General features: G+C 40.6%; 1 protein-coding gene across 1 annotated transcript; it reads right to left on the bottom strand.

The window, feature by feature from the left end:
• Positions 1–2224: 2224 nt before the first annotated feature.
• Positions 2225–9358, bottom strand: hhex (hematopoietically expressed homeobox). The gene is made up of 4 exons (XM_084078806.1): positions 8524–9358; positions 4008–4186; positions 3363–3413; positions 2225–2606 (listed from the first exon to the last, which is right to left on the bottom strand). Exons 1-4 carry the CDS (start codon positions 9023–9025, stop codon positions 2349–2351), a joined length of 990 nt encoding a protein of 329 aa, XP_083934932.1. The 5' UTR covers positions 9026–9358; the 3' UTR covers positions 2225–2348.
• Positions 9359–13202: the final 3844 nt, after the last annotated feature.

The raw sequence follows: 13202 nt of genomic DNA, 5'->3' as shown, positions 1-13202 counted from the left end.
ATCTCAACAGATCTCAACAGACAGAATATTTTTTTTTAAATGTATAAAATATCTACAAGCTCACAATGCCTGGCATTGTGAGCTTGTAGATTGGCTATTTTCAAATGGCCGAAATGTATAGGGCTGAGTTAATGTAGCCAGTACCGTAGCATATGTTTTGTAATAGTTATCAAAATCTACAAAGTAACAATTAAGTAACTAAAGTTTTCTAATAATTGTAGTGGAGTAGAAGTAGCCTAAAAGTAGGCCTACTGAAAATTGGAAATACCCAGTAAAGTAAAAAATACCTCAAAATTGTACTGAAGTAGGCTACAGTAAGGCTACCTGAGTAAGTGTACTTAGTTACTTACACGGTCATGCAGGGCCCAAATTATACTTTAGTACCCTGACCTTACACCACAGATTTCATGTATTCCATACACAGCAACACGTATAGGCCGAGGCTACACCTGCGACGGACTGACGGTGCACGAGTCATCGATGGCGGCATTAAACGTTGTAGCGCTGCATGTGGGCCTATAAATATATGTACTCACCCAATAATGAATTGCTGCGACTTGGGGTCAGCTATTGCCATCTAGTTTCATATCCATTTGAACTGGTTCTGGTAGAAAACTCGCATTTTGTCAATTATTTCCACTTTTCCACGAGTTTCACATGCATTTCCGCCAGTGAGCATATAGGGCGTAGCCTAATTATGGGGCACACAATAAACAGGTGCGTCAGTGTCGCAACACGTCTAGAACCAGAATACGTCGCATGCAGTTGGTGCGGGGTAATTAACATGGTAATTAATTACATCTGGCAGGCCTGGCTTAATCCAGCCCTGTTAATTGGCTAATGTTTTCTATTAATAATCTAAATACAACGTAGCCTAACTGACTAATAACTGAGGTTTTCCAACAAAAAAAATAAGTGGAGTAAAAACACATACGTTTGTGGAGTAGAAGTATCAAGTAAAAGTAGCCTTCTATCAGAAATTGGAAATATTCAAGTAAAGTAAAGATAATATGGGCCGTACTACTGTATGGCTACAGTAGGCCTGCTTGAGTATACTTTCCACCACTAGGCTACTTGTAAAACATTTCAAATAACCCCAACAAATAATGTTTTTCCTTTTTAATATTGTTGTATTTAATTCACTGTTGTTCTCTCATGTCACCACAGTTTTATTTCACAAACATATGCAAATGCATAAATACAGTACAAGCTACAACCTTAGAGGCAACCTAAATCAACACATTTATGTTGCAGTAAATAGGCTACCTTATCCGATATCACTCGATGCTAAATCAATTAAATGATATATTTATTTTCAATGGCATAAAACATCCAAAACGATATACAGTAAGACCTAGTGCTGGACGGACTAATCTACACTAATTTACAGTGCGTGTCGACAGGAAAATACACATTAACAACAGACACAAAATACAGACTATATATGTACAAAATACGAAATACAAAGTGTTTTGAGACTAGCGACTAGTTAAAGCGGTTCTTTAACTAGGCCTACTAGAAAACATAGCTGGACATTGACTCATGCTGTATTCAGTTTACAGTGAATGAATAACAAACAAACAAACAACAACAACAAAAAATTCAGTGTTTTAAAATGTATTGTCCTCCTCCTCCTCCCAAAGACGGATGATGTAGGCTGCAGACATATTAGCCTATAGCCTACCTCTTAAATTGTCCAAAATTACAATTGTAATTTTGACGCTGTCAGTTTTCAAAGGCATTCAGTGGGTTATTTTGGTTATTTCGGGGGGAGACCTACACAGTAGGCTAAAACCCTTAATGATCAATTAACTCCCATATGCGCCAATTGTCTATTTGTGTACGCTCTCTAAATCAGTGGTTCTCAACCTGTGGGTCGGGACCCCCAGCGGGGTCCCCACATGATTTTTTTTGGGGGGTCCCCAGATGACAGTAAAGTGACAGTTTAAGGACTTTTAAGACCTTTAAAAAAAAGAGAAGGAAAGAAAAGAAAAAAAGACCATTACTGCATCAAAAGTAAAATCAACAAATTAAAAAACTGGTCAAACATTGGCCAAGTTGTCAAATAACATAAGAAAGAGGCAAACATTTTGAAAATAGCCGATCTACAAGCGTGTAGATCAGCTATTTTCATAATATTTATGGAACCAAGTCAAACAAAATGTAATACCTCAACTCCCATAAGCCTGTCAGGGTGGGGGGGGGGGGGGGTCCCGACTCCCCAGTTCAAAAATGATGATCATTTTGGGGGGTCGAGGCCTGAGAAGGTTGAGAACCACTGCTCTAAATGATCACCGAGGATTTCATCTCCAAACGACGGACATAAAAGCCATGAAATAAATGTCATCTCAAAACTGTGGATTGAGCTGAAACTCGTCGTCCTCCTCAATGTCCAGCTCTCTGTCCGTGTCCTCGTGTGAGATGTCCGAGTCCATGTCTCTGTGGGACAACGGGGAGGAGGAGTGCAGAGAGCGGCAGTGGGACACGTCAGAGACCGAGCCCTGGTGCCTCTGATCCGGACCCTGCAGGTCTGAGGCCTCCTCGCCTTTACTCCTGCCGGCGGAGCCTCCGTCGTCCTCCACCTCCTCCTTCTTACCGGGATTCTCCTGGTCAAGACATAACATAGAATATATATCAATGTTTAAAAAAAAAAAAAAAAAATGTATTTGGCCGCGGACCCCTATCTCAAAATATTTTGTCCCAGGGACCCCCCCCCCCCTGCCCAGAAGCAAAGATTTGAATTACAAATGTTTGCTTTAAAAATATAAATATAAAATAATATATCCATTTGAAGGTTCTGGCAGAAAACTCGTTGGCTATTTTGTCAAATATTTCCACTTTTCCACAAGTTTCACATACATTTCCTCCATATAGGACGTATTTAACACATTATTAACAGTTAACACGTATTTATCACAATGGCAGATTCGTCTGGAACCAGACTTGAAATATAATATTAAAATAAGATTCGCACACATTTTCACGATTTTTCAAAAATAGCAGATCTACAAGATATGAGCTTATATATCTGCTACCTTTGAATAGCCAACGAAATCTAAAATGACACAGATGCTTTCCGGTTTTTTGTTTTGTTTTGTTTTGTTTTGTTTTATTTCTTAGTTCAGCGATGCCGATGTTGTCAGTTCAGCACCGATGAGGAGGACAGCTCCCAAATCATGCAGCGATTGCGCACAATACGCACGGCTTTTATAGCAAGTAAATATTGGCGTTTTCATTGGTTAGCAGGTGAATCCCAAAATACGTAGTAACAATCGTTACATTAGGTACATTTTTATCTGAGACAGTAGCCTATGTATGTGGGTATTTGGTCCCTTTTGTGTTCCAACCTTTTCCAGTCTCACCTGTTTTAGTCTTCGCCACTTGGCTCTTCGATTTTGGAACCACGTTTTAACCTACAGGACAAAACAGAAACGAATGTGTTAGCATGTAATCGTTTTTGTCTCAGACTCCACAAGCGTTAAGCATGTTCTGAATAGAACGCGTTCGCAACAATAGCCTAACAATAATAACAAGGGACGTGCACCCAAAAGGCCTTCGTGATTTTAAGTAAAAGTACTCATTGTGCAGAATGTCCCATTTCACAAATTTTCCACAAAGGTTCAAAAATCTTTTGAAAATAGCAGATCTACAAGCTCACGATGCGTTGCATGGCAAAGCATTGTGAGCTTGTAGATCTGCTATTTTCAAATGGCCGAAATATATAGGGCTTGAAGTGGTTAATGTGTTGATTAAGTGTGGTAATAATAATAACAATCTACAAAGTAATACATAGTACATACATAGTAACTAAAATTGTTATATAAATAGTGGAGTAAAGGTACACTATTTTCTTCTGAGAAGTATGTACTTGAGTACATTACTTTACACCACTGGATTTGAGACACAGTTTTGTTTTTAAAGAAAGCCTTTTCCTCAAAATGCCATACCATACATAGGCCTATACATCATTTTCCCAAATGAACTGAAATAAGATTTTAAAAGCTCACCTGTCTCTCGCTCAGTTGTAACATCTTGGCCAGCCGTTTTCTCTCGGGCGGTGAAAGGTACTTCTGGGTCTCGAACTTCTTCTCCAGCTCAATAGTCTGGTCGTTGGAGAAACGAACCTGACCACCTTTTCTTTTATGCAGAGGCCGCTGGATGAATGGAGTCCACAGGAGTGGTTTTCCTTTAGTTAAAATGAAAGAAAAAAATATTAAATGTATGACTATCAACATCTAGTCTATTAGACAATCGTTACACATTAACACCCTTCCTTCACTCCTATGCTATGCGTGATGACAATAGTTTGTTTAATTTGTTTAATTATCAACATAAAGAGAGACAACCAAATCAGATTACTGCCATGGTTTGCTCATAGGCCTATATTCTTTATTACAAATGAATAACATGAATCTGCCTGGCTGATGGATAAGGCTTTGTGTATAGCAAAGCCAAAACAAATCAAGAATGTTTTCTCCTTCTTTGCCCGTTTCCTTTCCTGTTAATGGCTCTAAAGCAAACAATAATAATGAGTGTGACAGCCTTGGCGTGCTGCGTGCATGCGATGCTTTTAAGGAAGGTCGTGACAGAGTGAAAACTATGGGCAAATATCCGCTCATGTGCTTCCTGCTGGTCTGTGGCCTGATTATAGCCGATGATGGTGGCCTTCACTTAAACACAAGTCGTTCCCTCTTCCCCACCACAAGCGGTTTAAAGGTCCCCCTAAATGACCCCCCCTATCAATCAATTATTCAACCCATGAAGCATTGAATTCATGGAGAGTTGTAATTTGTTGAAATAAATATGAGGCCAGGCAAAAGTATATATTTTAGTGTCATCACTGGGAGGACTACTGTCCAGGTTATAAGCTAATGTTTTAAATAGAGAATTGCTCTTGGCCTTATTTACTGATTGCTACGTTTGGCGTCTTTTTTTCTCACTTTGCGAGATGAGAAAAAAGGCGAATCAGTCTGGAATCAGTCTGGATAAACTTCAATTAATCAAATATTGGAATATTGCATAGGAATGCGAAAAAAAAAACAAAAAACTCCATGAATTCAATGTTTAATGGGGTGAGTCAATGATAGAATAAAAGTCATTTAAAATGAAAAATAAATAAAATAGGCTATACCGTAACTTGTTATAAGCAAGTTACGGGTATACTGATTTATTTTCTCTTCAGTATGCTTGTTACAAGCATCTACTCGATAGTGTCACTTGTCAAAAAGAGATTATTTTCGGCAAGTGATACCTACCCTCATGCGATGGAATATAAAATATTAAGCTTTAGGCTAGCTGTGATTTAGAGAAATGTTAAATTCCCCTCCCGAAAGTAAACGTCTAAATGAACCTATAGCCTACAGTTCAGTTCCTGCAGATGTTCTGATCATCATTCATCATCATTTTTTTTGGAAGATCCGAATTTGATTGACCTTAACGTTATATTATTCTAGACCGCCCTAAATTAAAAGGAAACTATCCCTATTAGGCCTATATAAAGGGGCCTATTAAAAAGCCTAAACAAACATATAAAACATAACTTGCATGGAATAGCCTACGCATGGCTCTATCTGGGGGGCCATTAGCCATATGTCTTGATGTGCCCGTTTGTTCACTGTCTGTGTGTGTCTTTGGTTTATTTTTAATAAAAGAAAGTCAGTCACATCACATCCTCGCTGGCTGCCCATGCACCAGTCAGCCAGAGGAAGTGCAACACTATGTGCAAGAACGGATCCCGGGCTATCAGAGGCCGAGTGTTTCCTGAATATGTCTGTATTGAGGATGTCGATAAAATAATCAGCAACGTGCAGCGGCCTCCCGAGGAAGCGGCTGGCCGGGGGTGGCCCGGGTTGGCCCGGGTTGGCCAGGAAAACATTTAACAGCTTCTGAAACCAGATTTACTCCTATCGAGAGGCTCACAGCTTCCTGTATGAACGGAAAAAGGGTCGACTGACTTGTTTCAGCACTGCGAATACCAAAACGCTCGCCCCAAAACACAGTCGCCCCCGGGGCAAATCCGGCGACCTCGGAACAGTCGCCACCTGGTATTTCTAAACGTAACTTCAGTAGGCCTATATGCCGTATATATTTTTTTATTATTAATTCATTAATTCTTATTATTGCCTTTAATTTTATCAAAATATTAAGTCAGTTGTCTTTGAGATTGACAGGTGTTGCAATGTCACCCTTGATTCCCAAATATAAACTACAATTCAAACGACCATATAGCAACATTAACAACACACTCTCTCAGCCTTTACTAATACTGTGTTGATAATCTACTGATTCTGTGTCAACTTCTGACTTGTAGCATGTGAGCACACACACACACACACACACACACACACACACACACACACACACACACACACACACACACACACACACACACACACACACACACACACACACACACACACACACACACACACACACACACACACTGACAGACTCAACAGCTAGTCCCAAGTCACATCAACTCTGTAATTTAATTCATGAATCCAGGACCATTATCCATTCTCTTTTGGACTGCTTCATCTGACAGTAGGCTATGCCTACAGATACAGTAACGGATCACACAATGGACCATTGATATGCACGAGTTGTCTTTCAGCAGCTATAGACTGGGCAAGAGCTCCATTGACTGGGCCAAGGCCCGAGTGGCCCAACGCCCAAAAGTGGCCCAAGTGGCCCGTATACGTGCAGATTCTTTTGAAAAAAGCATAACCCTCTACTAACCATTTCATCCATTGACCACGCGCAAGCATAACCACGACTACGCCAAGGGAATGATTATCTATGCCTTATTTCTAACCTTATCCTCAGTCAAACAAATACACAAATACAAGAACCGCCGGGGGTGATGGGGGCGCGTGTGTTTTGGGGCGAGTCTTCTGATTACCAGCGCGAACTGCTGCCTGTGCAGCAGAACAGAGAACAGTGGGGGAGGAGAGAGAGAGAGACGGTTCGGTAGACACATGCACGCACGCACGCACGCACACACACACACACACACACACACACACACACACACACACACACACACACACACACACACACACACACACACACACACACACACACACACACATACACACATGCGCGCGCACAGAACGACAATGCAGCGGTGAAATAACAAGTGATTTAGAGCCCAGTGTGTTTTAGTCACTGGCTGAGCTGGTCCTCAGATGTTCCAGAACAATGGGACGCAGGAAGACGAGTCAAGGCTGCCGCGGTCACCCCCATGCAGACTGAATGGACAAGTCTGGTGTTGTTGGAACACAAGTATGTGTCTGTCACAATAAAGGCATGATCAACCACCCGTACAAATTGAAGTATAGGCTTAGGAGGACCTCACTAGTCGAGACTATACTTTTTGGTAAAAAAAAAAGAAAAAAAAGAAAAAGTGGCTAAGGAGTTTCTATGCCAATAAAAAGCATGCTATAATAACAATTATGCACACATGCAAAATTAATTCAGTAAGTTATATTAACAGATAATTAAGGGGTTATAAGCATGTGGTGAAAAATCACTGTAATCGTTTTTTATTTTTATTTTTCCTCGGTAAGCATTGTAAAGTTCGCATTGTGCAAACATGATGTAGCACTAGCAACAGAGCTCAGACATGCATGATGAAGCAGCAGCACGAACACACACACACACACACACACACACACACACACACACACACACACACACACACACACACACACACACACACACACACACACACACACACACACAGGGCTTTTCTTCCGCATGTGACCAAGCAGTAGGAGGCTGAGAGTGAGAGTCACTCATTCTGCAAATATGGCGAAAGCAGATAACGATACTGTATACTGTATATGATATGAAAGTATTTCCCCTGAAGATCTGTCAGAGTATTATAGTATATAGAGCCATCCCACTAATTCCAGCGAACATGAGGTCGCCACAAGGCCATCAGTCGAATAATGTTGTCAACATGCTTCACGACTTCATCATTATTTGAACATTCTGCAGGTTGATTATTGATTAGGCTTTTATTATGACATGTTATGTAGAGTAGCCTAAACACCACGTCTTCGTTGAAGAATGCGCATGGACAACGCATTAAGACGTTTACGCTTGGACTGTTCATTTACAAAGTGAGGTACAAAAAGTTTCATTTGTATAGCCGATCTACAAGCTCACAATGCGTCGCGATACCAGCATTGTGAGCTTACTGCTATTTGCAAAATATTGTTTTATACATTCTATATTTGGAATATTGTGAAATGGGACATTCTGCAAAATTAGTATAATTTCCACTTTTGGTATACGTTTTTGATACCAATACTTTTGTAGCCTACTTTTATCAAGTACATTTTGAATTCCAGACTTTTAATTGTAACAGAGTATTTCTACATTGCAGTATTGATACTTTTACTTATAAGTAAAACATAAACATGTGAGTATTTTTTCCACCACTGGTTAGCACATAGCTCCATCGGAGTCCAGTCAACAGTTACACACACGCACTAGGATTCTTGTGCCATAACTTACCGAGAGGGTCGTGCCGGAGCAGGGCGTGCGCGTACTCCCCCATGGAGCGGTGGTGATGGAACGGGTAGATGGAGGTCGCGAAGGCTCCCGTGGAGGCGTAGCTGGCCGTCAAGGCCGCGGCCGCCGCGGCTTGGTGGTGGTGATGGTGGTGGTGCGACAGGGTCGGGTGGATGGGCGTGGGTTCGTAGATGTGCGTGCGGTACGGAGAGGGCGCGATCAGACTCGTGAACGACGAGTTGGGAGACGGCAGCAGGGTCGGCGTGGCGCTAGGGACCACCTGGTGATGATGATGTGTTGAAGAGATGGAGGACGAGGATGAGGAGGAGGACGAGGAGGAGGTGGGAGAAGGAGAAGGAGTCGTCGTCCCGTTCCTGCCGAGGATGTCGTCGATATAGAACGGGGTCGGGTCGCGGTGGCTCGGCTGGAGGGGAGTCGGTGCGTAAAAAGGAACGCTCATGGTCGTTGGGGACGCCGCTGAGCCGCCGTGGTGATGGAACTGCATGGTCTTCTGATCTTTATACAGAAGATGAGACAACTTTCCAATCCAATGCCACCCGTTGGCTGTAACTCCCTCTCTCCTCTCTTTCTATATAGGCTGATGTTTGTTTAAAAGGCTGGTTTGTCCACAGACAGTATATATAATATAGCCTATTTCAAGAGTCCAGCGAAGAACCCTTTGCCAAAAAACGCCAAAAAGTGCTGGTAGAGCATTCTAGGACACCTTTGGCTATAACTTCCACAGTAGACGTCCTCGAGCTGCCTTTATTCTATCCGCAAAATACGTGAAACTATACCAGCAGACAAGGTTAGTGTGAGTGTGTTTGTGTGCGTGCAGTTAGGCAGGCTACCCATCGGAGTGGCATTCATCAGGCAGGGTCTAGTGGTGAGTATAACAAACGGTTTGGGGCCGTTGCCTCATATCTGTGCTGCATGTGGAGGAGGAGGAGATAACGGGACGGCAGACTTCCTGCAGGTGGCCAGAGGCCAGTTCTGATTGGCTCACAGCTTTGACTGGACTCCCACGGTGTGAGTTTTGTTTATTATTAGGCTTTTTACTTGGACAACCAAGCACAGGTCTTCTCCTCATGATCATGATCAATGTCATTATTATTAGGCTATTATTATTACACAGCAAAATCAGTTGTAGTAAATTTAACTCTGAGTTTAAAACTGTTTAGCTATTATTAGTAGTAGTAGTATTGTTATTATTATTACATGATAATAATAATAACAGGCTATTGTTAAGCTATTATTATTATTATTATTATTATTGTTGTTGTTATTATTAGTATCATTAATAGCATAATAATAATAATAATAATTATTATTATTATTATAACAGGCTATTATTAAGCTGCTATTATTATTATTGTTGTTGTTGTTGTTGTTGTTGTTGTTGTTATTGTTATTAAAGAACAGACACGTGACGTCTCTAGAAGGATGTCTACCATGCCTAGACAGATAGCCTATCACGATGTGACGTTTAGGTTTTTCTCCGCATGGCTACAAATCGTTGTAGATTTGCCTAGTCACACACAGTGTGAATGTTATCTTTAACGATGCAGCTTACAATACAATTAATCACAATGGACACCTGCGCAAACATCTGTAGGCCTACTAACGGTATAGAGTGTTGAGTGATTAACTCATGATTTGAATGAATGCTGGAGGAGGCTTTCTTGTGAAGCGTCCTCCATCAGTAGGCCTGTTATCGTGATGATAATAACGCTATAAACTTTAGTCACTCTAATGGCTCACTAAGTTGGATCATTATGCGCCCATATCGTTTCCCCAGATTAGTTAAACAGTAACGAATGACTTCTCTGTTTCAATGTTATCAAGCATCGCTAAAAACCGTCCCGTTGTCTCCAATTCAAATGACACACACATGCATGCAAAGTGAATCCTCAGTGTTCGTTTGACATAGATTGAAGGATCCATTTGGCTACATTTGTAGTGAGTTTGCTGTTTACAAATGAAATCGATAACTAGCTTATTGGCTAATAATAATAATAATATTGTGGAGGTAGATAGATAGGCTAAATCTAAATGTATTTGACCGCGGAACACCATCTGAAATGTTTTTTTCTAGAGTCTTGAGACCCCTGTGAGAGAAGATCATTGTGTGTGTTTTTTTTAGGCCCATTCCAAATTTTCACAATTTTTCACATTTAAAAAATAGCAGATCTACAAGCTCACCACTTCGCATCATTGGGTGGCGATGAGCTTGTAAATAGGCAGTTTTCGAATAGGGTATAGCCTATTAAAACTTAAACTGATTTGACCTTGGAGCCCCATCAAGGACCACTGGCTGGGTCCCCGGACCACACTTTGAGAACTACTGTCTGTTTCGTACAACTGGCCTATGAAGGGTTTCAATTATTAGACCTTATACCCTTTGAATTCAACGGTTCGATCTCGTGCATGAGTCTCAGAAGTGTCATCACTCAGTGGTTCTCAAACTTTTCAGGCCGCAGCCCCCTAGAATAATTATATTTGAACTGGGGACCCTCCACCCTGACAAGCACTTGGAATGTAGGAGTTGAGGCATTAGGCTATACATTTAAATGTTGTGAAAATATTTTTTGCCTCTTTCTTATATTATTTGATAATTTGGCCAATGTTTGACCACTTTTTATGGTATAGTTTGTTGATTACTTTTGATGCAGTAATGGTCTTTTTTTCTTAAAAGTCCTTAATTTGTTACTTTACTGTCATCTAGGGACCCCTAAAAATCATGTGTGGGGACCCCCCCTGGGGGTCCTGACCCACAGGTTGAGAACCAATCCCCTAACTGACAACTTTCTAACGATTAGATGTAGATAAATGGACACAGAGAGTAAACAGGAGGATATGATTGAGGAACCTTGAAGACGCATCGCTCAACATCAAAGACAATCGCTAAATGGCTAATATTTGAATTGGGACAATCATTGCAGGTCATTGATCCGCCCCGCCCCTCCGTGGCGTCAGACTCCTGTCCAGAAGCATGTTGATGACTGGACAGAGGAGAGCTTTGGTCACTGTTCTGGCGCCAGATAGACCCATGAACAAACACAAATAACCTTTTAATACTCATAAAACACCTTTTAGAAATAATGCATTGGATGGGAATCATATCGCCACCCTGCTTGACAACATGGTTGTGATGCTTGTGAGCTATAGAGCGGCTAGTTTCAATGTATAAAATAAAAGTGGTAAAGTGGTTTTGAAATGAAATAATGTATATCTGCAACGTAAATTAACTAAAGTAGCCTATTCAAATTGTAGTCGAGTAAAAGGACAATATTTGCCTCTGAGATGTAGGAGTTGGAGTAGAAGTAAAAGTATTTAAAATTGGAAATACTCCAAAAGTAAAAATACCTCAACTTAGTTACACAAAGCCAATATCTTGAAAAAGTTATAGACCATTAGGCATACACAGGCTTTTTAATACGCTTCTGTTGAGAGATTGGCCACCGGTTAGGCTCATTGGACGATGGAGCAAATCCTCTGTGGATTTATGCAACTCAGAGAAGAACAAACAAGGCAGATTTATTTTAATGTGTAAGAGCTTAACATCGGACCCATTATGAAACATTCTGATCAGAACAATCAAGTAGACTACTGTGTAATTGACCAATCATTTTGACGTGCACAAAGTCATCATGATTTGTGTGCGTGGGGAACTCATTTGAAACAAGCTCAGTGCTTTTATGAGTCTTCCAGTTTAGTAGACCTTGTATTGTGAATTTGTACTTCCATGTACTGTTGTTCTCATGTCTTACTAAATAAAGTACATCAATCAAGCCCTGTTCGAGTAATATATAAAATTATCATAATTCAAACTTCTAAATTCTCTTACAGACACAAAAGTACGGTGGTAATATTTCTAATATTTAGAATATCAATTTTAAAAGGTAATACAAAAAAAAAATCTAGAAAACATCTTGAGGGAAACCCCCATAAAACATCTAAAAAATAATCAGATCGTGAACCACAGCATGCAGTGTTGTTCACTGTCCTGCGGTAATCTGATCTTTCAAAAGATAATTTACAATTAGGGCATTAAATGGTATTAGGAACCAATGTCTCTCAAATCATGCTAATCACTTTAAATCCTCCACGCACAAAAATCAAGAAGTTAGGAGAGAGGAATTGGTGCAATTGAGTTCCATATGTCAAATCAATGACAGATCACTATTGTGGTTACATGAGGAACCTATAAAAAACAATTGAAGATCAGAAAGTAACTTGTGAAAACATGCCAATCCAAAAACAAGCAAATAGGCTACACAGTAAAAATAAAAAATAAAAAACAGATTGGACAAATGTAACCAAATGGACCCGTAAGGCTCCATTTTGTATATTTATATACACTTACAGCAATGTTCAGTCCTTTGATGTTGATTGCCTCTATGGGACTTGGAAAGATTGGTTCACAATAGCATCAGTTTTGTAAAACAAAACCTCCCTTTTTAATATAATGACTTCCTGCAGGTGGCAGAACCTTCCTGTCTGGAATACACGTAGAGGCAGATCAAAATGCACAGTAACTGTAAATGTAGGCTTACTCAATTTCCCGGTCTGCCAATGAAATGGTCCAAAGCAGTGGTTCTCAACCAGTGGTCCGGGGACCACCAGTGCCGTGGTTGTTCCAGGTGGTCCCCAGGCAGCTACATGATGGAGAGTTGGTAACC

The sequence above is a fragment of the Gymnoscopelus microlampas genome (assembly GCF_963454915.1).
Source record: "Gymnoscopelus microlampas genome assembly, chromosome: 14".
NCBI lineage: Eukaryota > Metazoa > Chordata > Actinopteri > Myctophiformes > Myctophidae > Gymnoscopelus > Gymnoscopelus microlampas.
Note: the sequence above shows the minus strand (reverse complement) of the source record. Positions and strands in the feature narration are given on the sequence as shown.

Coding starts and splice junctions, on each gene's coding strand:
- hhex (XM_084078806.1), bottom strand. CDS start 9,025: ATGCAGTTCCATCACCACGGCGGCTCAGCGGCGTCCCCAACGACCATG. Junction 4,187..8,523: donor GCTCCGGCACGACCCTCTCG/GTAAGTTATGGC, acceptor TTTTAACTAAAG/GAAAACCACTCCTGTGGACT. Junction 3,414..4,007: donor TACAACTGAGCGAGAGACAG/GTGAGCTTTTAA, acceptor TTTGTCCTGTAG/GTTAAAACGTGGTTCCAAAA.